General features: G+C 41.5%; 2 protein-coding genes and 1 long non-coding RNA gene across 11 annotated transcripts in view; 2 read left to right on the forward strand and 1 right to left on the reverse strand.

Moving 5' to 3' along the window:
* Positions 1 to 7,159, forward strand: part of CTTNBP2 (cortactin binding protein 2) — an 87,995-nt gene extending 80,836 nt beyond the window's left edge. For all 3 annotated transcript variants that reach the window (XM_005024634.6, XM_027457766.3, XM_038179855.2), the window contains exons 20-23: positions 373 to 433; positions 1,361 to 1,493; positions 3,574 to 3,675; positions 5,577 to 7,159. In XM_005024634.6, coding sequence (XP_005024691.2) covers positions 373 to 433; positions 1,361 to 1,493; positions 3,574 to 3,675; positions 5,577 to 5,822 — 542 coding nt within the window. In that variant the 3' untranslated portion in view covers positions 5,823 to 7,159. The remainder of the gene's footprint in view (positions 1 to 372; positions 434 to 1,360; positions 1,494 to 3,573; positions 3,676 to 5,576) is intronic.
* Positions 7,160 to 8,148: 989 nt separating this feature from the next.
* On the forward strand, positions 8,149 to 17,811 carry LOC140001574 (uncharacterized). The gene is made up of 2 exons (XR_011806915.1): positions 8,149 to 9,264; positions 12,018 to 17,811. It is a non-coding gene; the product is annotated as an uncharacterized lncRNA (long non-coding RNA).
* Positions 11,805 to 25,603, reverse strand: part of CFTR (CF transmembrane conductance regulator) — an 84,375-nt gene continuing 70,576 nt past the window's right edge. For all 7 annotated transcript variants that reach the window (XM_038179863.2, XM_038179877.2, XM_038179871.2 and 4 more), the window contains 4 exons: positions 18,857 to 18,946; positions 15,646 to 15,818; positions 14,471 to 14,576; positions 11,805 to 13,006 (listed from right to left, as the gene is read on the reverse strand). In XM_038179863.2, the coding sequence (XP_038035791.1) occupies positions 12,800 to 13,006; positions 14,471 to 14,576; positions 15,646 to 15,818; positions 18,857 to 18,946 (576 nt within the window). In that variant the 3' untranslated portion in view covers positions 11,805 to 12,799. The remainder of the gene's footprint in view (positions 13,007 to 14,470; positions 14,577 to 15,645; positions 15,819 to 18,856; positions 18,947 to 25,603) is intronic.

The following is a 25,603-nucleotide window of genomic DNA, read 5'->3' on the forward strand; positions in this document are numbered from 1 at the left end:
TCGTGCTTTCAGCCGTGCTTCCTGCAACATAAAAGTACGGGCAGATTATTTGATTTTTCTTAAATGAAGTTAAATCTTTACCCATTCATAAGTGATTTCTGTTTGAGAGAACCAGTAACAGTGCTTTGCACAGAAATCTGATGTTCTGACTTCCACAAAAAGGCATCACTCTCGCTATTTTAGCAGTCCCATATGGACCTGATGCTACTCTGAACAGTTTGAAGGGATGTATTCTGAACTTTGGAAGACTTTAGTTATTTAGCCAGTAAATGAGAGCACATTTTCCCCATTTATCACAGGTTGTTTTTGTTTTTTTTGAAGAATTCAGCAGACATAATAATACACTAATAACTCAAACTCTCTTTTCTGCAGGTGTAAAATCTAAGACTATGTTGCAACCAAACTGTAAGAAAAGAGCTTCTCTTGCCACAAAGTAAGTTTTAATCTTTGATATTTGTAACACGTAGGAACAATAAAAATCTTGAAATGGTGTGGTAACGCAGCACCTAACAATGAATGGATGAAGAGTTTACACTTGATAATGTTTTGTCTTTACATCTGAATAAAAGAATGCTATTTAATTTTCATGTCTGAGAGAAAATAAAATTTGTACACTTGGTATTATTTTAGAATCAGTTTCTATAATTCAAAGCTTGCAGCTCCTTGTGCTCTTTTTACGTAACAGAATAAAGTATGTCTTAAGAGTATTATGTAACATTTATTCAGCCATAAAAAGCCAACCTTATGCTTTTTTCACTTGGCATTGTATTTAAAAAACAAACAAACAAACAAATAAAAACCCTCCTCTGGGTGTTTTGGCTTACTGAATGGCAATTTGAAGTTGTACCATACCTGCACTTTATTCTAAATAACACCGAGTTTCTCTAAGAAAGGGTATGAATTAGTCACATAGAACTGCATTTGAGATTTGACTTTAGTCTGAAACCTTTATGCCATCATATTCACAGGAACAGAGAATATAGAATACTTTATGCTTCCAGTATGCTGGCTTTTTAAAATCAAAGTGTTTGGAATTAAGTCCAATGAAGAGATGAGAATAAAATTGGTTGCACCATTAAAAGATAATAATAATAATAATACAGTGGGCAGAAGAATCCCTTCTTAGAATTTCAGGTTAGAGAGAATGATTTGAATAGACAGGAGATCTGTTATGATAATAGCAAATATTTACAACTGCTACTGCCAATGAATTAGATATTTTTCCTGTTTGTAGTAGTAAAAACATTTGGAAATAAATTACTGTTTTCCAGGTGTATATAGTATTTATTTATAAAATTCTATATCTTGTTTTGTTTGTGGTTTGTTTTGGGTTTGGATTTATATTTATTTTTTTTACTAGGTCTTCAGAGAATGATCAATTGAGAACATTAAATCTAGAGCAAAGGCTGTCCCTTGGTTCTGATGATGAAGTAGATCTTGTGCAGGAACTTCAAAGTATGTGTTCCAGCAAATCTGAGCCTGATATAAGCAAGGTAAACATAAGGCTTTTAAATAATTTACATAATTACCATATGCAGCTGTTTGCTACATGCTTAAAATAAATTTTTAATTTACAAGCACTGCTTGAACTGAAAAAAATTGTAAAGTTAGCTGGCAATAAACCAAAGTCAACTAATAAATAATACATTTGAAGGAGAGTGTTCTGGTTTAATACACATTATTTTAAATTACACCTTCACTATCTTGTATTACAGAGCTTTTTGCAGTAGAGGCTGAAATTTATTAGTTCATAAGTGCTGCAGACAATAGCCTTCTCTGCGTTACTGTTCCCCATATTATCTTTCATGTTATTATTGCTTCCTCTGGGAAACTTTTTTGCAGTCCTAAAGACAGAGAAAGTTTTTCTCGGTATGCATTGCACATTTTGTTTGTATAATGTAATCTCATTAGCCATCGTAGAACTGGCTCAAAGCTCATCTGCTGTGTAGGCAAAATTACGTTTTGCTGCCTCATGCAGCAAATGGGGCATAGATTAGCACAATTCTTTTTTCTGGCAGAAGAGAGTGAAAGGACCTTGCAAGACTCCTAAGTCTATGACTAAGACTTATGCTGGAATGGATTTTGGGGGGTTATGGGAGGTCTGTTGAGCAGAAGGTAGAGATGTGGATCTTTCTCACTTTTCCTTCCGTAGCAAAAGCATCCAGATCTCCCTGTAGCTATGGCTATTTTTCTATTTTCTTTGTTTTCTTCCTGGCAGAGCTGAGGTAGATGTCTGCAACAGCAGGCTATGTTCAGACTGGAGTAGCTGATCCGTGTCTTTGGAAACACAGAGAGCAAGCAAGCTTCTGCAGTCCTAGGCTGTTGTCTAGTTAGGCCATCCATTATATCCTCTAGGATCGCCTTGAACAATAGTCTCATTCGTTTTGCTTTATTAAGTATTCTGTTTATCCTTAGAAGACAAACACATTTTTATTAAGAAATGCTATGTTTGGGAAGATTTTTCAACGCATTTAATTAAATTCTTCATTATGTGATTTTTGTTTTGGTTTGGTTGGTTGGTTTTGGGCGGGAGTTGGTAGGCTGTAGCTTGTTTTGATTGATTTTTTATTTTTTTTTTTTAATAAAAAAAAAGTATTCGCAATACTTGGATGAGTCACATTCTCCAAGCTGGTCAGTTAATCACTAAGTCAGCTAACAGGGATTTACGGTATCTGCCCTTGAAAGAATGGGATGTGCTTAAAGAAATGGTAACCAACTTAAAGTTGTGTTTAATAACATTTAAAATGTAATTGGTTGTTGACAATTCAAGGAAATGTGGGCTAGATGAGGAAGGAGATAGATGTCACTGTCTTTTGTTCGGTTTCCTCATCATGGGTGGAACCATCCATGGTAGCAATTTCTGTTAATTCCCTAACTGCCTGGTAGAGGCTTACGGAAGTAAGGGTGCTGTTGTGTGCTTGCTTTGTGTGATGTAATTTCAGGCTGCCATCAAAATAAGCACATCAACTTTCTAATTTGCCTTTTCACTACGTGTTCCTGCTGCCTCTGTTATGATGGGATTGAGTACTTTTGCAGTTGCAGAGTGAATTGGGTCACCATGCCCCAGGATAAAATACCTAGTTCTCAGCAAGGTCAGAAGGTTGATCTGATTGTATCTGTTACTTCATGGTCACAAATTTTGATGGAATATAGCAGGAAAGAAATATGGCAGGAGGAAGAGAACAGGATCATTTCTTTCTGTGACATCCCTGAAGCTTGATAAAATGTAACAGGAAACTACCCTTAAGCTTCACTATCTAGTATTGCTCTGAAAAAGATGCTCAGTGTTCTCTGACAATGGTCAATGTTAACTCTCTCTCTCTCTCTCTCTCTCTCTCTCTCTCTCTTTCTCTCTTTCTCCCTCTCTCTTTCTCCTTCCCTCCCTCCCCTTTAAATTCTGTCAAGAGTAAAAGGAAAGTTATTTTATTTGTTCATTGGATATTTATGCGTTGCTACTATACACTCTCATTATGCAACTACATGAAAATCAAGTCAAGATTCCAAAATTTGGCAAACAGAAACATAATTTCTTGTGAGAATAATAAAGAATTCATAATTTCTTATCATTTTTAGATTGCAGACTCTAAGGATGCACTACTGATGTTCAACAACTCTCAGAACAATCCTGTATTTTCAGCAAGTGGTACTAACCCAAGTAAAACAACGAAACAAAAGGTAGGTGAAGAGTTTTGTAGTAGTACTGAAAGTGTCTAAAGTTTAGGTGTCTTTAAAACCTGAGTTCCTGATTGGATACAAAGAATGAGTGTTCCAGTGCCCTGTTTATTATGAGAATAAACTGTCGTGATTCTTAGGAAACTCGCTGGACACACCATGCCAAGTTTCTTCCATGTGTCTTAATGGAAACGAAGATTTATTAAACAATGAATGTATTTGCTACACGTTTTTCATGTTTACATGAAGCCCTCTCCCTAGGCCAAGTATTGTTAACATTCCTTCAACATTGTAAGTTATTTGTATCAGATTTTGAGAGAAATAAAAGCTCTGGTTTCTTTTTTCTTTCTTTTTTTTTTTTTTTTTTTTTTGTTAACTAAGTAAATCTATTTAATAAGTTTGCAAAAGCTGAAAACTTCTTTAAATTCTTGATGTAAAATTACTGGCTCATGGTTTATTTTTGTACCCACTTTTGCAGTGATTACCAAAATATGTAAGATTTCAAACCAATATTTTCCTAAGTGTTTTTATCTCAGTAGAATTGAGTCACTCTGGTGTCAGAGCTCTCAGTGGGTGAGATTTTGAGAAGGTATATAATCAGAGTTTTTGAAAAGTATGATTTTCTTGTTTAAAAGTTTTATTTCTCTGCCTAGCTATCTATTGCTCTACAGTTGTCTTGGCATATTATTTATGAGATGCAAAAGCAACACGTTGTTATAAGGTTGGTGGCTCTGTGAAAAGAGAGTCTAAATGTGAACAAACTTCACTACCTTAAGAGTAGCTTCAGAGTGGGAAGGTACATTCAATACTACTGGAATATATATCAGATCCACTATCTGTTCTTTTTTTTTTTTTTTTACAGAAATTAAAAATAATTGTTTAAGGGTTAAACAACCCTACTAAGTGTAAAGATATACTATTCCCACCTCAGTTTTCATTCTTTGGATGATAATTTCCTTTTCTTTATTGTTTTTGAACATTGAGAGTATTTGTGACCATACAGCTCAATTAACCTTAGCCAGCACAGAGTCTGTTGTCCGTGTTCTCTTAATAGGCATTCAGAGACTTGGGTTCCTCTGGAGATCAACCCAGACACTGTCTGACTGTGGTGAATTGTATTTTGGAGGTACACTCCCTATTCTCTGTCAGTACAGTGAAGTACCCCTGAAAATAGTTTAACTTGTGCACCTAAGCATTAAAAAAAAATGAAGTTAGATGAGATGACTTACCACCCTGACCATCATCTTTTTTCATATTCAAATATTCAAAATGTTAAAAATATTGTTTGTAATTTTACTTGAAATCCAGAGAACAGACTTCACTGAATGGAAACAATTTTAACATTGCAGATCCATGTTTAGGTATACTGCTTTTGACTGTTTCTCTAAACACGTTAATTTCAGACAGTCTAAATCGGACCTTTATGTAGTAACAATGCTTAGATAATTTGGCAAGTCAGCTGACCTGATCATTCCCACTATAATTTTTTCATAGTGAATTTGGTTTACTTTTAAAAATCCTTCTAACAATGTAAGGCATAACTAAATGCCCGTTTTTCCCTTTTAGCTGTGGCTGCAGCTGCCATTTCTCTTCTATGATGAAAGAAAAAAAAAATGTTACTTTGAAAATTGAGATATTTGAGAATTAAATTTAAGATTTTTGAATGCCAATGCAAAAACCTCATTGACTTTTCTTCTTTTGGTATTTTAATATGCTCATGAGATTTCCTTTCAATCACAGAAGGAAAAAAAAAGCCATAGTTCACCAAGTAGTAACACACCGTCATATTAAACTGCAAAGGATTGCAAATAGCAAAGGTTTTGTAAGGGCACAGGGTTGAATGGCTGTTTTTCAGGTCAAGTATAATAATTATTTATACAAAACATGCTTTCTTTTATTCACAGGATGGAACCCGTCCTCTCAGCAGCAGTCGAACTGTAGAAAGCAGCAACAGTAAAGCAAAGACAGAGCTGGGTGGTTCAAGAGTTAAATCTTTTCTTCCTGTACCTAGAAGTAAAATCACCCAGCCTTCTCAGAATACTAAAAAAAGCAGCAGCAGTAATACAAGGCAAATAGAGGCAGATAACAACACAAAAAGAGAGATTTGGAATTTGCACAAAAAAGAACAAATAGAAAAATCTAATAAATAAACCTGCCTACCATACAATTTTCTGTGTTCACATAATCTCTATTGCAAAGAACCAAGTACTCAAATTTGTAAATACTTTTTTAAAATAAACTGTTTCCCTGTAATGTAAAGTTTGTACAGGACCACAGTTTTGTTTGTATGTAAATCAGCTGGAAATTATATTGTTTTAAATGTCAAAAACTGGCAGTTTTGCCACCTTCATAGATTTCTTTTCCTGTTATGAAAATGACTCTTGTTTAAATGATAATATTCAGGGGTATTACCACAAGATTCTGTTTGTGTATATACTGTACATAAATATATTCTATTAAGTTCACGTGTTAAATTACATTCAGATGAGTTGCACAATATGTACAGTACTGGCTTAAAGCTATTGTACATGCATTTTAAAGACATGTTTTTATCTTCAGTTAATGAAAAATTAATGGAATGTGGCAATAACTAAAATGATCAGAAGTGCAGATCAGTTACTTTCAGCTACAAGCCATATTAAATACTTTGATTTCCCCATCATCTGCCTGCTGAATTGCAATTCTGTTTCTCCCAAGCTTCTCTTCATCTTAAATGTTATGAATTTGTGTTACAACTTTTATCTTTCAAAAAAGGAAAGAGATTGAGAAATTAAAATGCAATAAAAGTTATTTTTCTCAGACTCTTATTCTTTGATAAATTGAAGAAAATGTGGTCATTTATTAACTTAGTTTTTCTTGTATACTGTAAAAACAAAAAATTATATGCTTCATTAGTGTTTTTTAAAGTACACAAGAAATAATAGTGTTTTATGGAAACAAATTTTACTGAAAAGGAATTTGAGCACAAGCTTAACTACAGTATTACAAAAGAGAATGGAGTAGTGATAACATGAGTTATTATGTAATTATCAATTTCTATTGTGGATTTAAGATGTAATTGCTGTGAAATGATACTTGAGTTGCAGTTAAAATGAAGTCTTTTTCATTTTTCCCCACTACAGAGGCAGAACATTTTCCCAGGACAGAGTCTCGATGAAGGGAATATTTCCCCAGTCTCTCCTTATGGTAGTACAGTTATTTACTTGTGCATTGTTATAACGTGGCAACACTCGCTGTCTAGATACCTCATTAGATATGTAGAGGAACGTGTAGAGTTATCTTGAGGTCAGACTTAGTTGCCTTCTGTTGAGTTACTAGGAGATGGTCTTGAGAGCTATGGACATGGTCACGCCTATAATTTACACAGTAGCTTTTTTCTCAAGATAAATCTGAAAGAGGAAAAAATGACAAAACTGTTTCCTACCAGTTCACCTTTATATGTAAAACAGTCATCCCAAACTCATGTCAATAAAATTTTTGTACTGCATAGTGTCTATCTTTGTCTCTTAGTTTGTATGTTTGTGTTACCTCTATAGATACACTATATTAGAAGTTTATTTCTGTAATCGTTTCCCTTATGGTATGGCTAGAAAGCATTATGATTTTCAGTAACCACTGTTTTATTAGCACTTCAATACTTTGTGCAATAGTACTAATTATATACAACTGAATAAGGGTAATTGCTGTAGAGGCTGTTTTTTGGTATTAATTTTGGTACTGAAAAATGGGATGCTGCTTCTACAGTTGATTTTAGAGTAGAATGAGTCAGCTGTGAAGGGCTGTAGGTCAGAGAAGCTGCTCTCAGAAGTTAGCATCCTTTATGTGCTGTAGTTACCACACAACCTGCAATATCAAGATTTCTAATAGTGGTATATGTATATATTTTTAAGATCTATAAGGAAAAAAAAAAAAAAAAGAAAACAGAGCTAGATTTGTTCTACCTTAAAGATACACGTTAAAATGGCAAGCCCCATTTAGATGAAAAGTTAGCAGTGTGTTTCTGCGTGAGACCATCTTAGGCACAGTGTCCTAAAGCCTGGTTTTAAATATGTTTTCAGACTGTCCATTGTCTGTGAGAGTCAAAAGTCTTCTGTGCTGTACTTTGAATGAAAATCTGTGGAAGACTGGGTAGCTTTGATCATCTGCTCATTGTTTGGAAGTCTCTGTTGCTAAATTTAGCATTGCCTATAAATCCTCTCATGATCCTTTCTTTCCAGCCTGCTGTCCTAATCCCTCTCCATCTGCATCTTTTACCTGGTTGACTTCTCCCTGCTATCATTCTGTTTGTCTGTCAGTTCACTGCAGTCTGTGATTTTCATACGTCTCTAATCACATGGTATTTTGCAGATCTGCTAATTCAGTCTTCTCTCCAAACTGCTAAGCTCTCATTAGGCCGTATCAGTTCCTGCCCTCACATAACCATGAAATAGTCTGGATGTGAGTCTGGCCTCTCCAGTGCTTTATTATTGGGATAGGTGCTGCAGACGCAAGGCAAGGCTCTGTTCATGAGTTACAGGCTTCAATGTCTCTTCAGTTTCTTCCTGTGATGCTGCAAACAGCACATCTCATACGTCGCTTGTAATAACAACTCTTATTTGGGGTTCATAAAAGGCAAAATCTTTCATCTCCATGCCTTCTTGCGTCTTAGGCATAGAGGTCCTTCTAAGCATGCTACCTGTGGTGAACCACACTACTCCATGCTACACTCCACTTCCATCTGTTACCCTTTTCCCCATCTTTACATGAGGTGAGGTAGGTGGGGATATCCCCTAGATGGAGAACAGAACTCAGGGAAGTTTCTAAGGTTCCATCTGCTCTACAGGCCATTGGGTGGGCTTCTCTAGCCCCTGACCACACTACACTCCTACGTGGCTCTGTTCTCATCCACCAGTGACCATGGTGAGTCCTGAACTTTCCAACTCTCCACTTCATCAGCCCTGAAAACAAAAGCTTTCAGCATATCTCCTGTGACTTTATTTCTTAACAAAGAATATGGAATATGTTGCTTAGAAGATAATCAGATAATATTTGCATCAGTTATTTACTGAGCATGAGCTCCAAAATGGAAGAACCTGTCCCATCATTCAACAAAGGCATCTGCATTCATCAAAAAGAGAAAAATTAAAGGGCCTAAATTTCTGAGGCTTGTTTCTTCTGATAACATAGGCCAAGTGATTTGCAAAAACATCAAGACTCTGCAGCTTTCCAGTAAAACAGGAGAAGCAGAATAGCTGGTGGAAGATGCCTGTGGATGGAGCCAATCGGGAGAAGGGATAAGTGGCCACTTCTTGGGTTAAAAATGGGCTAAAGTGATGTAGGTGATGTTCAAATTATAGCTAGGGGAGACATAAGAAAGCCGGGCGTAAAGGGATTACTTTCTCAGCACAGCAGCAGTCCAGGTGTAGCTAATACCAGCTCAAAAGGAACGGGGTTGCCGTCCCCAGTTCCATGTGCTGCTCATCAGGTTTAGAAGAAAGCTGAGCACAAGCAGCCCACGGCTCCTGCTGGGGCACGCTCCTTGCCCTGCTGCACAGGGATGTGTTGCCCCCAGCCCACAAGTTGGTCACAGAGACAGCGGTGGTGATTGCAGAGGTAAACTGGCATTCATTTTTATAGAATGTGTTAGAGAGGTTTAGGGAGATGAAATAAATAAATAAATATAAATAAAACCGATCACAATGAGAAAGAATGTGTTGTGAAAGAAGAGAAAGTGAGGCAAGAAAGTTAAGGCATCTCTTGAAGACCTCAAGTTGCATTTACAAGGATTGTGTTTCAAGATTTAAGTGAATCCTAGTGAATAAAATTAGAAGTCGTATTGTTTATCCTAAGAACAGGAAATTGTTTGGTGAGGAATATGATGATTTATAAAGGAAATGTGTTAATGTATTGCATGTTGCTAGCTTTGCAAGATTTTTAGGCAGCAGTTAACTGTCCATTAATGAATAACTGTACCCACAGTCCTACATGGCTTTTTTTTTCTCCCTAGTGCCAAACAATGCTAAATCATAGCCGAGTTGTGGTAGAGCTAAAACTCCAAGCTTGTAACAGAAAAAGGAGAAAAATATTTCAAGATTATTTTCTAGACGTAGTAAGTAAATAAAATGCAACAAATTTTAAAGTACTGAACTGACCTCTAGCATTAAGCACCAATTCAGAATTAATCAGAAGTGGTTCCCAAGGTTCCCAGAGCTGCCGCATTTCAGGGAGCCAAAGGAGTGCGGTGTGGTCCCCCAAAGCCCAGGAAGGTGGGAATGGGGCAGCTCTGATGCTCGTGGGACAGGCAGAGGGATGCAAGGTTTGTGCGAATAGGAGAGGTGGAGCTTACAGAGAGATTCTGGAAATAGGATATTTCATGCATAAAATTATAAACCTGGTAAGGCACCACTTAAGCAACTGTGAAAGCAGAACTGGTTTTTGGAGCAGCAGACTACTTTGAGCCCAGCGAGCAATTTCTTCTCATGACGATGATCAAACTGCTTTGTGTAGTTATTTTGTATGTAAGATTTATGAAGACGCGTCGATGGGCACATCTGAGTTTGTTTAGGCTAACTTTGGGTGGCCCTTGCTGTCCTAAGAGGTTCTTGGTGCTGAGCGAGCAGTTTGGCTGCCCTTTTCCCTTCTCCTCTGTGCATAAGGAGGGCTACAGATCTTTCGCGGAGTAATTTCACTCTTTTAATCTTTTTTGGCTTCTTCATAGCAGGCTGTAAAAGAAGTTCTGTAGTACTAGAGTCAGCACGCTCCTTGGTATTTATTACACATGTGCGCAGACACACACCCCTTTGATAGTTTAGGTGTGTGCTGTTGGTTACAAAGTGCTTTGGGAGGGGTGTTTGTTTTATTAAATGTATATGGAGTAAAGCACATACTAGAAGAAAAATCCTCTTAAATAACATTCAGCCTGTGCTTATGAAGGTCATTGTTGTTCATTCTTTCCTTCCACTATGTTGGGTTATATTCTCCTTTCTGTCCTTCTACTGTGCTCTATTTTACATCATGAACAGTGCGTGCAGCTCCTAGGGAGGCTGGCACTAAGCTACCTCCTGCCCCAGCCTGAGCATGGTGGCTGGAGCAGAATTTTTGGACCTCCTTTGGAGGGCAGGGAGAGAACAACTTCTGCAGCATCTTGTCAGGGAGCTTTGGGAAGTGGGGTGCGGTGGTGGTAGCCAGGACCTGATGGCAGAGGGGCCGGCAGCTGGGTGTCTGGGATGTGTTGCAGCACCCTAAGGGGCTGGGGGCAGGCAGCTGGTGGTTTATTTCACTCACTCAAAGCATCGTCTATGACATGTATCAGCAGCATCCACGTGTGCCCCCTCTGCTGTATTTGCCTTTCTCCCTAACCCTAGAAGAGACCTGTGTGACCCTGGGGGCTGCTGCTGGGAGCTGGTGATGCCCAGCGAGAGGGTAAATGGGAAGTGGGGAGCAGGGACGGAGCCTGGGTGGCAAAAGCCATGCTGCCTCAGCACGCTGTTGGCTTTGTTTGGCCATGAAAGCTAAAGTGGCAGTGGGACAAGGGCATGGAAAAAAAAAATAATCAAAAAAGAATAGTTCCATAGGAGCTGAGTGGTTCATAAAGGGAGCAAATCATGGTAGATCTGGTTAAATCAGAGTTCAGCCCTGATTTCCAGCCCTGGGGATGGAGTTTTGTCAACACCCGCAGTAGCTGTGTTGGGTCTTAATGGTGAAGAGGAAACGCAACACGTGGGGCTGGCAGTGCTGTGACCCTCTCCAAGTGCTCAGGGGACACCATTTCCTTCCACCGTGACCCTCTCCAGAAGCTCAGGGGACACCATTTCCTTCCAGGGCCCCAGAGCACCACACAGGCCGGGCAGGGCCTGGGCAGGGCTGCTGAGGAGTGGGGCCAGGGCCCAGCTGCAGCCCCTGGCACCCAGCCGACCCCAGCAGCTCTGGGTGGGCTCCCACAGGGAAAGGCCCTGGGGGTGGCTCCGATTGTGTTTATTTTTTCCAGTTAAAGAAAATAAAAATAAAAACAGAGGTAGTTCTGTACCACTAGTGCACAAAGACAGCATGGGGCAGGGCCCGGCCTAACTCGGAGTTCTTGTAACCCTTGTTCTTGACAGTGTAATGTGACATCAAAGACCGGTTGCAAAAAATAAAAGAATGCAAACCAAATATAAAACTTTTTGTACAAATATATTTTTCTTTATAGTACATAATCACTTTGAAAATACATCATTTTCTTAATAAATGTTTGCAACAATATTAAAATAAATAAAATATCCTAGAGAAAGTTCAGTTTCATCACAAAACTGCAAACCAGAAGAGTATAAAAACTGATTTCATTATTAAAGTCTACTTCAGAGAGGTTTCTCCTTTATTTTTTTTAGGCCACAGTAAGAAATAAAGGTGCCAGACCTACATGTGCAGACTGTTAAGAGTTCCTCTGCTAGGAGTCCTGTCCTTTGGCGTGCGCTGCTGTCAGCCTGCGGGTGTGTGCAGGCTCGGGCCGAGCCTCCCAGGTTGTCCGAGGAAATCGCAGTTCTCCTGTAACTGTGGAGACATGGCAGATGGTGACAGGCTTGCCAGTCAATATCCTCTCTTCCTTTGTTATCACGGAGCAGTGCGCTGCTATGAAAGGGCATTTGGCCTTTTCTGCTAGGTAGGAACTGCCGCTGCCACATGAAGAACAAAGAGGAGGAAGTATGCTGTGCGTGTGGCTGATAGCGTCTATTAATTTGTTCGCAGGAAGTGAATCCAAAGAAACCTTTTACATTTTGATTTTCACATTTTCCACCCAGGTTTGATTATTTTTCTAACATTCTGCCCACTGCCTGGACCTCTCACCCCAGCAAGAACATTTCTAAAAGTTTTCTGAAATAATTACGTTGGGCTAAGCAGGTTACTTCTGCGTGCCACCCAGTTTGTACCGAATTAGAGCAGCTTGTGAATGGAAGTCTGGTTTTACCATTAAAAATGGCATGTCTTCAAGGAACATGAGAACTTGCACACGGAAGGGAAGCCATTCCCAAATGCACATGCAGTCACTGCAGTGAATGCCTCCTGCAAGGGTACATTTGTGTGCAGTCCTACAAGTTCAGAGGTGCCAATCCTGTTGCGGCGGGGCACTGCTGAGAGCTTGCTCCAGAAAGAGGGGTGCCTGCCCCACATCTCACAGCCTCGTCTCCTGCACTTCTTCCTCTGTCTCCTCCTGCAAGGCGGTGATTTTGGGTCTAGGCTTGTGCTTGCTGGAGTTCCTGCGGTGTATTGGGAGCAGCTTAAGGCGATCAGCGTGGCTGATGGCTTGCCTGAGGGAGCTCTTTTCATTCAGCAGCTTCTGAATCGATTCATATTGCTTCATTTTGTTGTCCTCGATTACCTGAAGAAACATTTCCCTCTATTAGGTGGATAATGCCAGTGCTCACAGAGTCCAGCTAACACAGCTAACAGAGCAGGGGAGAGACATGACAGAGAGCTTCTTATACAAGGATAAGTCTAGTTTATGGTTAGAAATTTCTGATTACAGCCGTAGGAACGGCCATTAAAAACTCAACATGTGGAAAAGGTGCCAACTGCTCAAGTTACAGTATGCCATTGGGCTTGTTGCTTTCTCCTGAAGACTCAATTTTTAATGCAAAAATAATTCTGCAGAGTCCCCAGGTACTGTGGTATTTCCCTAGCACTGTTGAGGTGATGCAGTTATGGAAGCGTTAACTGCAGGACTATTACAACAGAGTTATCTCACAAGGAGAGGGCGACGTCTGCCAGCGAGGTGCCAGAAAGCCTGCTTTGCTTTCTTCCCAACCAACAAGGAAAAGACAGCTCTCCTCTGCTTGGAGGGACAACAGGTTTGCCCTGCAAGGCTGTGCCAGCCTGCGCTGCCAGAAGGTAAATGACAGGAGAAAAGTCAGCTTCCCTTGCTGGCATGGCACTGCCAGCACAGGTGGGATGAGAAGGAGCTCCTTGTTGGCAGGTGTTTGTTAGCAGCTCTGCTTAGGCTGTTTGGAAGGTGGGAAACCTCCCGACACCAGCTGCAGCACAGCCATGCCTGGCAGGGGCTCTGGGTATTGGCAAAGGCTGAGGCTGAGTGCCCAGACAGAGCAGGGCGCCCAAAAGCGCGTGCAACCTGCTCAGTAACCAGCCCGCTGCAGCTCCAGGCCGCGTGCTTCCCACTGTGCAAGTGCACCCAATGAAATACTACTTGGAAAAAGGTGTTTCACTCTGCTAACGGAACGAAGATCCTCACACGTGGAAGAGTAAACAAACTACAGAGAAAGGAATGTCGTTTTTAAGAACAATTATGTAAGTTGCATTTTATTTCCTTTGCTAAGCATTTTTATATAACAAAGGAAATACCCTGAGACCTTAATGCTTTGCCACCATGGTTAAACAAGAAAGGAATATTTGAGTGGCTTTATGAAAGAAATCGAAGACTCTGACCATCTCAAGAAAGCCCTCTTTCCTCTGTACCCTCCTATCACCCAAGAACAAGTGCAGCCGGTTGTGCTTCTGCTGTTGAGTCCCTGAGCCATTTGCCAGTGCAGAGCACCAGGATCAGCAACCAGCTAGCCTGTAGTGGTTGAAAGATAGAATCCAACCCTTCCAGGCTGTGACCCAGCTCGTCTGGACATAGATGGCTATGACAGCCCCCGGGGAAGAGCAGACAGGAGCGTGTTGCTCTCACACAGGTGACAAGGTTGCTCAGCTGATGGATGATGCCCACTGCGAGCTCGGAGCAGCAGACTTCATCACTACAGCCACTGCCATCAATTCCACTCAGCACATGTTGCGCATTTGTCAAACGTAATGAAATAACTGTCCCCAGGTTACGAGAAATGCTCACCAGAAACCGCTGGCACTCCAGTATCGCTTCCAGCCTGTGCTCAGAGAGTATCACAGTGCAGTCTGCAAATGCATGCTTCAGAGTTTTTCTAATCACTTGGGAAGTTCTGAAAGGCAAATAATCATTGGTGTTCAGACTGCAGTGCACATGCCCGCACCATCTGTAACTTTATTCACGCTATTTAGTCATCTAGCTGCATGGTGTAAAGCCGACGTGCGTGTACACCAGCACGTAAGTACAGCTCTGCAGTGTCTCGGCACACTGCACTCCTGCTGTGAAAGCACCCATCAGCTATAACATCAAGGCTGTAACTAAACTTCTCTGAGCCTCCATGCAGAATTACTAAAATGTATCTCTAAATACGCTGCACAACATGCATTCTTCCAGCCTAATTTACATTCTTGCTGTCTGAGCTGGAGATAAATCAGCTTGGAGTGCTGAATTCACTCCCTATGAAATCCCAGTCTGATGTAAGCTCTGGGGGACGGAGTCTCTTCCCCTCTGTTAATATTTGCAGCACCCAGCATCCTGCAGTTTCAGCACTTACCTTGCATTGTGGTGGTAATAGAACAGCAAGGAACAGCATGCACTGAGCAGAGGTGGAGGAACACCCAAGGTTTTCAAATCCTGTTTCTGATGCTGTCTGGCTTTATGGCCTTGCAGAGCTCCCCTGAGGCCACTTTGGGTCCTACCAGCTTACATTAGGCAGCAGGATGTTGGGCTGTCTGTTAGTGCACTGTTTGTGCAGGCTGGCTTGCAGCACAAAGCATGCACCCCTGCAGGCATGCAAGGGTGCAGCGGCACTGAGCGTGGCCAGTGACCTGTTCAGCCTTTCCCTACAGACAATTCATCATGACGCAGATGGGTACGGTGTATGTGGCTGCACATCCCACCCCCTACTTCACATCCTCAGGTCAAAGCAGGACAGCTAGCACAGCTGAACTACTGCCAGCAGACTGGGAATGAATTGCTGCCCTGATGGAAACAGCCTTGGACTGTGTTCTTCCCCATAGGCACCCTCTGAGGTCACACATTTTACACCTCCCTTTTCACCAGGGTCTGTTCCTGAAACTGAAATCAGATTTAGTACCAGACTAGAGAAGTTACAAAAGGTCTCTTTAGGGGGTGCTGCCTGACTGGTTTTCTTATTTCGTAAGAGAAGAAATGATACATACACAGGATCTAGGTGAGCACTCGGTTCATCAAGCAGCAAGATTTTAGCTTTACTGAGGACTGACCGGGCAAGGCACATTAACTGTTTGTGCCCGTGGCTGAGGACACAGCCACCATCCACAAGAACAAAATCCAACTGGCCTGGAAATTGCTCAATTACAGACTTCAGCCCAACCTGCCGGAGAGAAAAAGGAAAAGTCAGTGAGGTACAGTTACTGCTCGCCGTGGGTATGATGACCAGTGCCTTTAATTCCCTTGCCCTTCACTTCTGACAGTAAACAGAAGATATAAATTGATGAAAAACAGGTATCTGTCCTACAAAGACTACAAGCTAGTAACTGGATGGTGTGAAAAGCACTGAAATATTTGAGACATGCAACATGCTAGGACTTATGTTGGGAAGCTGAGAGTTAATGCCCTGTTTGTTTGTCACATACAATGACTTTTGGCATTTTGACCAAAACCCTCTGAGTTAAAAGGCGAGGGAAAGCGATGTATTTTAAACTTTTTATCCAGAAGTGATGTGCGTCATTGGTAATGTTAAGGAGAGAGATTTTTGAAAGCAAACCAGGCCTCTTTGGTTACTAGGAGGGCAAAAAGAAACAAGCAAAATTCACATGCTACATTACATCAACAGAGAAAATAACCCAGGTCACCATGGCGGTTGTCTCTATGGCTCTGAGAGCATTTCCATCTGCTCCTTTTGATCTCTCAAAGGTCCTGTGCATTTTGCTCAGCCTGAAGATACTGATGGCAAAATCTTTAGAGGGGTGCATAGGATGGGAAGCTGCTTCACTTGTACCAGAAACTGAAACCTGGCACAGGAGGTGTTTTCTGGTTGTTTCTGCCAGAGCTCACGTTGGGAAGTGCGTTGTGCTCACCCTAAAGCTTTGCATCTTCCATGTGTCCAAACTGGCCATGCTCCTTGGCATTTACAGAGAAATGGTTGTAAAATATGGGAACCAGAAAACATATGTGAGTTGCATTGCTCCAGAATACATTATAGAACTGCAATGCAACCCTAGTGGATTATGAAGAGCCCCGCCTTGAATTTTTGAAATATTACTGATCTGCAATTCATTTTCATTCCAGGGGAAAACAAAATCCTTTGTGTTTCCTTTTTATGTGAAAAACATACAAAACTGTGGTGCGTGGGTATGTATGTTGTATTTTTGAAGAGTTCATGGTTTTATTTATAAGTAAATCAAGGCTGCTGCATTGTCCTTCCCTCCTCCTAACATAAATGCTGCCCTTTAATGAAATTCTGCAACAGGTTTTCAGCTGGAAAAGTTGTTTTCGTCTTAAAACTGCATGAGGTCTCTCTCTGTACCTCTCGGGTCTGGCCCGCTGCCTGCAAGAGCACAATGTAGCCCCCAAAGTCTGACAGATTCAGGTGTTGAAATATTGGGGCAACGATAAAGGAAACATCTGACATTTGTCCAGACTACACCTTGTTCTCTGCAGCTGATTGCAGGGACCATCAAAAGCTGCTGCTGACCTCAGCAGCGCTGTCTAAATCCTCAGCAGCCACTGTGGATCCGGACTAAGCTGGAAGTCAGCTTTCTTTCTGTGCCACGCTCCCGAAGTTACACTGACTCATTGCCTCTAGCGAGCCAAATTTCAAGAGCATGAACTTTGTAAACAATCAAATCACTCCTACTAAAAAGTATTACAGCTCTTTTTCTCTTCTATTTGCTTTGCACTCTCTTGCCTATTAACTGAAAAACTCCGTATCACATACAGATTTGCCAAACTCCCTAGTGATAAACACTTGAAAACAATTCTTTTCACACTGTTACAAATACAGTTTCGCTCTTTAAAAACACACACACACTGAAAGCCACCCTAAAAAGCAGCAGAACTTGTCTTTTTCAAGAGAGGGAATGTTAATCGACGGTCAGCTTCCCCCCCCCTCCCCCCAGTCTCAGGAATCAGAGGAGCACAATGCTGAGTGCTCCCTTGTCTCTGCTAGGACTGTCTGAAAAGCTCCTGTCACTTCATTTAACCAAAAATGTAGTGATGTTTTTATTTAACAGTAAAATATGCATAGACAATGTCCATTTTCCCCTTTTCCAAAGACAGGAAAGAAATTGTATAAGCCTCGGACTGAGAGCAGAGACAGAGTTAACCTCCTGGATGGGAAACGAGGAAGCTTTCAGGTTAACTCCCACACTTGTAATCATTTAATGATACTTGAGACTTGCTATGAACAAGGAAAATGGCACCAGTTCATTGCTGAGTCTGTATTAAATAGGTCATCTGTAACTTGGAAGGAGACACCTGCTTTCTAGGTTGCAGCACTTCCCCTCCCTTAACTCTCAGCAGCCTTTTCTTTGGGCACAGTATACACCCATGCCATTTATTAAACCCTATCAGAGCCAATAGGTGGCATCTTACAACCATAATGTGTGGTGTTTTATCTCTGGATGGAAACAGAACTGTAAAAATTTCCTAATCAGGTTCCTAACCGTGAGCAATTTGAAAACAAAAACATTGTTAAAACCTCAACACAAAATTAAATTAGAAGAAAGAAACCCTTCAGGTTCAGAAAATCTAATAGTCTCTGATTCTTATTCTCTGTGAAGGAGGCAGCTGCCTGTGACACAGATTGTACGTAAGCCTGAATGCAATGTCAGAGAGAGCTCCGTCTCAGCCAGCTCTAAGTTGGCCCAAGAATTGCAATAACTGGAAAATCTTTTGATGAAAGGTTTTTTCTAAGCTGAGTATAAATATTTCCCATTGCAATAATACTGGTCTTACATCTAGGACGGGCCACAGAAATTCCCCACTTTTTTCTGGCCTCCAAGATGTTTGCTAGTCATCTTTACACTTTTCAGTTGAAACATACTTTATAGAAATGTCATATGTTTGGCAAAGCATTAAAATGACAAAAAAAATTACAGGATTTTTCACTGTCTCATTTTTCTCCATGCTTTTTCTCTCAGGGTCAGCCAGCGGAGTCGTACATAAAACCTCACCTATGCTAAATCACTGCACGAATAACTCAGGCTGTGCTGTGCGGAAGTTTATTTTATTTTTCTTTAACTCTGACAAAGGCAACTTTTTTTTTATTAAGCAATGAGGAAACACGGTTTATAGCCTGGCATTATCTTTTCTCAGCACTTTGTTGAGATACGCCAGTGATTTGACCTACACTGTACTCTGTTGTAAGCACCTCACCAGAGGGACACAAACAACACTGAATGGTTTTACCTCCTCTGCGACTTTCCATATTTCTTCATCATTCCATTGCCCATAAGGATCCAAATTCTTCCGAAAAGTTCCAGAAAATATGAACACTTTCTATGAGAAAAAAGATGTATAGATAGATAGATATGAAACATCATGTAAGACATTATAAATTGTAAAGTATACAGAGAAAAAAAGTCACCTTCTACAGTTACCAGATGAAGTTTATTGTAGATTTTTAAAAAATTTAGAAAACATTGTTTAGGAAAAAAAAAGTGTTGTTTGTTTTTTTAAAAAAAAAAAAAAAAAACATTTAGTTTTTGGCAATTTTCTTTGTAAAAACTTACCCAAACTTGACTGCAAAACGTTAAAAATCCCATTTCAGCAGTTTTCAGAATAAAAGTTTTTCTGTATTTTAAGTTTGGAATAAGTCTTTCTAAAATGATTTTGACTCTTCATTGTTTGAAACATAGTCAGAAAAGATCACTAACCCAAAGTGTGCGCTTCCACAATTTCACTTTGAGGCAAAAAGCCTCGTGGACATTTGGCCGTGTTCAGGGACACTCTCTTAAGTCGTTCCTCATCAATGAATTTGTCTTTCTCCAGTCACTTGTAGTCCAACACATTTTAGCATCATCCTGTTACCTGACACTTCACCATGTCCCAGTCCTATCTGCAAAGATGTTTTCAGTCTCACTCGCGATGTCACGTCCCTGGGATGTGATGCAGCACAACTGATTCATGAGCGCAGCCCCAGCAGGCTGCTCACACAAGAGGCGGCTCTGATGGATGCTACATCCACTGTGCTCTTCCTCCTCTGTCCTCTGCCTTCCTGATGCCATGGAGGATGATGAGGATGCACGTTTCTCAGCACTGAGAGTGCATCCTTCTTGCTCTAAAGTTTACTACTGAATTCTGATTTCTTTCATCAGTTTAGACAAAGAGATTTAAACAAACATCCCTTAGATACATGTTTTGTGGCTTGAAAAGCAATGACTCAGATGAAATAAAATATTTGTTTAATCTCTTTTTACATGGGGTGGGCGTGTCACATCAGTGGAAATGAGGTTCTTCAAGTGACACTGAGATTGCACAACATTTCTTATGAGATAACTGCTACTTTCTGTGCTGCTTGCTCGGTACACCTGCTGCTCACAGCAGGGAGAACTTGCTCTCAAAGAATGTAAAGTACCGTGTTGGGAAATACTACCATTTGCATGCTCTTTCCTTGTGCGTACGGAACAAATATCAAGAGGAAGGATTTGAGACAATTATTTTCCTCTCCTTTTGTCCTCCTACAATAAGATATTTATTTAGAGATGATAAGTTGAAATGCAAGTAATTCACAGCCAAATAATTTCTGGATGAAATTAAAACAAGTCTTGGTAGTCCAATGATACTTAAAGCAGCAAAGGACCAGCTGCTCTAGCAGAAAAGGGCTGAGCAATACAGTTAGGAGATACTTTCCCAGAGTGCGGCCTGTCAGCTACAATTTCCGTCTGGCCTAACCTGGGAACTTGGCATTCCTTCATCAGATTTTAAAGTGATTTATACACATGTTTGCATTAATCATTTTGTTAAGATTAATTAGGAGTTTAAAGGTAGCAGCTAAAATAAATCATTGTAATTAATTTACTTAATTAAGAGACTCAAACCATTGGCAGTAACTTCTGTGGTGTAAGAGGGAAGGAAGTATCTCGTTCAAGAGAGCAGAGAAAACCAAACCCATGTTGCTGCCCTGCAAGCCACTGGAGGTGCTTACCTGAGACCCCTTCACTGCTCCACAAGCAAGAACCCAACTGAGCCTCAGGGAAGGCAGCAGAGTGTTCAGCTAACAGGCTTTGAGGTACCTTTGGCAGATACCAGGGAAAGAGCAGAGCCTTTCCTTTATAATCATCGTTCCCCTATCACCGAATGCTCAATGTGTGCAGCACCAGCACCGTCCTGCCCCCTGCCCTGTGCTGGTGAGTCGGTGTGCGTGGAGCTACGTGTGTGCAGCAGGACGAGGGCCTTGCAAGCAGCACTTTCTGTCAGTGCAATGGAAATAAGAGCACCGTGGACGCAGGGTCAGGCATGGTTTTGTTCGCACGTTGAGCGCCATCCACTTAACTAAGGGAATAGGTATTTTCAGTTCTCACTGGTGAAGAATAGCTAACTGAACCAACCAGTTTTGAAGAAGATAGGTCTGAATAACATTCCTGCTGAAGTGCAGCAGGGAGAGAAATAAAGGGAACCACTTTATACAGAAACTGCTGTTATTCCTAATAAGTGTGCTTTCAAGAAGTAGGGCATGAAAAGCAAGCTATTCCCCAAAATACACTTTTTTTTTTTTCAAGGTAAATATTTAATTGTCCTGAATTCTGGTATTTTCTCTATTCATTTCAACACCTCCTTCTTCCCAGCTCATTAGAAACCACATAGGCTTCACTTGAGTAAATATGGTGTTAGTCACATGGGCCATTTACAGTCCATTTAAAAAGAAGAAGAAAAATAAAAATAAAAAAAATCTTGAATGCTACAAGATTAAAACGAAAAAAAAAAAAAAAAGAAGAAGGAGGAGGAGGAGGAAAGTGACTCCATGGGTTTATGTGTCATTTATAAATATGGAAGAAGTTGGAATAAGGAAAGTGGTGAAAGGGGAGCTGGATGGCTGGGGAGACTGGCAGTAAGTCTGGAACCATTTTCTTCTTGGTCATTTGTTCATATTTGCCCAGGATGATAATGGGTGTGATCACACAAGAAATAGTTTCTCAGAGCTGACACCCATCCACAAGCAAAAGGGCTTAGGAATATAAATAGAGTCATGTTTATGTTCTGCCCACCCCAAATATTGTTAATCAACCCCTCTAAAGGGCACTAATCCCCCTCAGTGGCTAGAGCCTCTGTGTATTGGTTATGGTGTTGGGTACACAGTTTGTGCAGATAAGCTCCCTAAGTGATTTAAGTGTTGTGTAGAGAACCAAGACCCTGACGTACCTATGGAAATGCATACAGAAGAGTCGAGGATCAGTTTACAAGAGGCTGATAAGGAGTGAAAATACCCTGGCTGTGAACAGCTGCTGTCACAAAGACCCATGCAAGCCCTGAGCCAGACCCATAGGCCAGCACCCATCGCTCTGCTCTTCTTGGGAACCCTTGCTTGTTCCCCTGTGCCCAGGACTGGAGAGCAAGTGCAACCTTAGCAAGACCATGACACCAGCTGCACACACAGAGAAGTTAAAGTAACGGCCATATCACCTCCGTGTTGCCTCCTCCAATTTGTAAATATCATGGTGACAATATTAACACAAAAGAAAAATGAAATTTTTATCTGAATGCCTTAGTATTAGGTATGGAGGTTTTGTTTTTGTAAGTGTCCTTTACTGACTGCATTGACATTAAAATATTTACAGTCAACCATAAGAGCATGTGAGCAATGAAGATCTTTGGCAACATTTTTGGAACCAGTTCTGTAAGGTTCAAAGCTCTCCCAAAGGTACTAAAAGCCCTGCCTCCCACAGGTGCTGTGCTCCTGGAAGCACTGAACCCATGCACAAAGGATAACTGGTACAACGTCCCAAATGAGCCCATGGGGTTCTTATTGATCTCCACCAACGTTCTGTGCATGGGCCTGGGGCAGCAGATGCTCCCAGGTGTGGTGGTGCTGACATGCCTTGATGCCCTGCAGGAATCCAGACTCCTCAAGACCTTCACATCAGCGCCTCCAGGGCGCTGAGCTTCCTGGCACAGGAGTGACCGGGGATGATACAAAACAGCCACTCCTGCGACCTCCAAGATGATGCTGGAGATAGGCAGACAGGCAGATATAAAAAAGTGAGATGGTGTCTGAAAAACTGGAAGTACATAGGTGAAAGTTGTAAAATGTCACTTCTTTGGTGAAAAGAAGGAGAAAAAGGGAGTCAGCTGGCAATCCCACTAACAGTAGTAATCTTGTTCTCCATAATAAGCTTGATTATAATTCTACACCAAGTATTTAATGTAGAAAATGCTGTGAGATCTACCAGGATGATTAAATGTCTAAATACGAACAGAACGCTCAAGGCTCAAGGAAGTATCCACTGTGACACCTTACGGATCTCAGGTTTCTTCTCTTTTGTTTTAATGGGAAATTGGCTCTAGATCTCCCGTTCTCCCTTCAAAGCTAAATTTCTGGGTTTGTTTGTTTGTTTCACCAATCTAGCTCTATCAAATAGTTCAGGACATAATCTGCTTGAGGACCAGTATGCAGAAGAGCTTCAGTGTGATGAAATCGGATGCAGCTGGCTTTCCTCACCAAACACGTTGGAAATGTGGTGGGAAAAGTCTTGTGGAAGAAGCATCAGAAAGGACTGCCCGTAAAAAGGGATGATGGGCTGTGATTGTGCTTCCAGCAGCCTGTTATCACTGAGTTACTGTTTTACATGAGAATTACAAACATCCTGTAGGAGCTGAGCTGTGGTTTAGGCTGTGCTTAACCAGCGCCAGCCTCTGATGAAGTGCAGGAAGGAACTTCCTTGTGGGTGCTCCAGGAAACTTGTTTTATGTGATTTACCAGTTCATGCACTGACAGCTGCATTTGATATACTGAGAGGAGCAGATGGATCTTTGCCTTTGCTCTGGCTCAGTGTGGGCCCTGACTGCCTCATAGGCTCTTTCAGCACCTCCTGCCTGGAGCAGAGTGCAGTACGTGCTGCCATTAGGACTCCGTAGGTGCTACGCAGACATCTACTGATGACGTTCCCATGGAGGAAAAGTAGCTTTTTTTCCTTCAAATTACAAAATTTAGGAGGAGAAGAACAATGCTGGGAAATTTTCATGAGGAAGCATGCCTCAGGTCAAACTAGCTCTGTTCTCTTGTTGTTAGTGCAGCCTCTCTCCTGAGTCCTGAGGCTGTGAACATCCATGTGTTGTTATAGGCCACCCTCCCAGGAAAGGAAAGGTGATTTTTTTTTTTTTCATTCTGAAGCTGCAGATGAATGGCAGAGAACAAAAGGCTCTCTTTGTTCTGCTGGGAAAGGCGGAGTGGCATAAGTAATTTCTCTTCCCTGATGGGAAAATACTGGTGAAAACATTATTTCACTCTGAATGTGAGAGCTTTGGAGGTATAATATGAGGTTTCTCAGAAAGAGATTTGGACAGAAGCTGCAAAATGAAGCACAGAAACAGACTGGCAACTTGTGATTTCCAGAGAACGCAGGGCTGAGATTTTTTGGCATTGATCCATGTATCATGGACTTCCAAACCGAATTAAATGTGTGACTTGAACAACAAACAATGTGTCTCACTAGCAGAAGAGCAAGTTACATTGCTCACGTAATTAACATTTCTCACATTTGGCTGATGGCTGCAGAGTGATGTTTCCTGTACCATCAGTGATTCTATAGAGAGTTCTCAGCTATGGGAGTTACTAATCATAGTTTTCACTGTGCCAGCAAGGCTACTAGTTACAACGCATTCAGTTTTCTCTCCAGCTCATGCATTCTCAAGGCTATCTGTAGATGGAAAACAAAAACCCTGCTGGGCACCCACATCCCAAAGGGAGGAAAAGGGTGAAAACATAGGATTATTATGGGAGAGACAGGGAAGCCCCTTCTCACACAGAAAGTTATACTTTATCACAAAAAGATCCCACTGGAGACAACTTACTCTCACAAAAACACCCTTCAACAAGTCATATAACATACCTGTTCTACATACTAAACCATCCAGGCAATCTTTGCCAATCTAGACACAGCTGTATTTACAATCCACCGCACAGCTACCTTGACCTGAAAGGGTGACTTTTTTTTCTTGCTTGCAACCAAAAGTCATGCTGACAGCACTGAACCAGCGGTAATAAACAAATAAAAGTTTACAGGACTAGACAGAAATGAAGGAGTTGCAGAGCAGAGAAGAAAGGGTGACAGATCAGCTGCCACGGGGCAGCGAGCCAAGCAAGGTCTGGCCAGCCAGGCTCGGCCTGGTGGGCAGAGCTGGGCCAGGAGGAAAACCTGAGCGGTGACTGCCTGGCGTAGCTGGCAGTGAAGGAAGAGGCTGCTCTGGCAAGGTCAAAGTGCTTAAAAATTGCTGCCTCTGGGGAATTGCTGCACCCTCAGCAGCTCTGTGAATGACACAAAGAGGAATGACACTGATGATGTGCTGGAGGGAAGGGATTCCACTCAGAGGGACCTTGACAGGCTTGAGAGGTGGACCTGTGCAAACAACAGGAGGTTCAACAACGTCAAAGGCAAGGTCCTGCACCTGGGTTGGGGCAATCCTGAGCACAGATACAGGCTAGGCAATGAGTGGATTGAGAACAGCCCTGTGGAAAAGCACTTGGGGGTACTGGTAAATGAAAAACCATGAGCCAGCAGTGTGCACTTGCAGTGCAGAAAGCCAACCATATCCTGGACTGCATCAAAAGCAGCATGGCCAGCAGGGTGAGGAAGGGGATTCTCCCCCTCTGCTCTGCTCTTGTGAGTCCTCACCTGGAGCACTGTGTGCAGCTCTGGGGCCCCTAGCACAAGAAGGACATGGAACAAGTCCACAGATGATCAGAGACAGGAGCACCTCTCTTATGAAGACAGGCTGAGGCAGTTGGGGTTGTTGAGCCTGGAGAAAAGAAGGCTCTTACAGAAAAGAAGACCTTACAGTGGCCTTCTGATGCCTAATGGGGGCCTGCAGGAAAGCTGGGGAGGGACGCTGTGTAAAGGAGTGTAATGATAGGAGAAGCGATAATGTTGCAAAGAAATTCTTCAGTCAGAGGGTGGTGAGGCCCAGAGCAGCTGTGGATGCCCCATCCCTGAAGGTGCT

This window comes from Anas platyrhynchos, chromosome 1, assembly GCF_047663525.1.
Source record: "Anas platyrhynchos isolate ZD024472 breed Pekin duck chromosome 1, IASCAAS_PekinDuck_T2T, whole genome shotgun sequence".
NCBI lineage: Eukaryota > Metazoa > Chordata > Aves > Anseriformes > Anatidae > Anas > Anas platyrhynchos.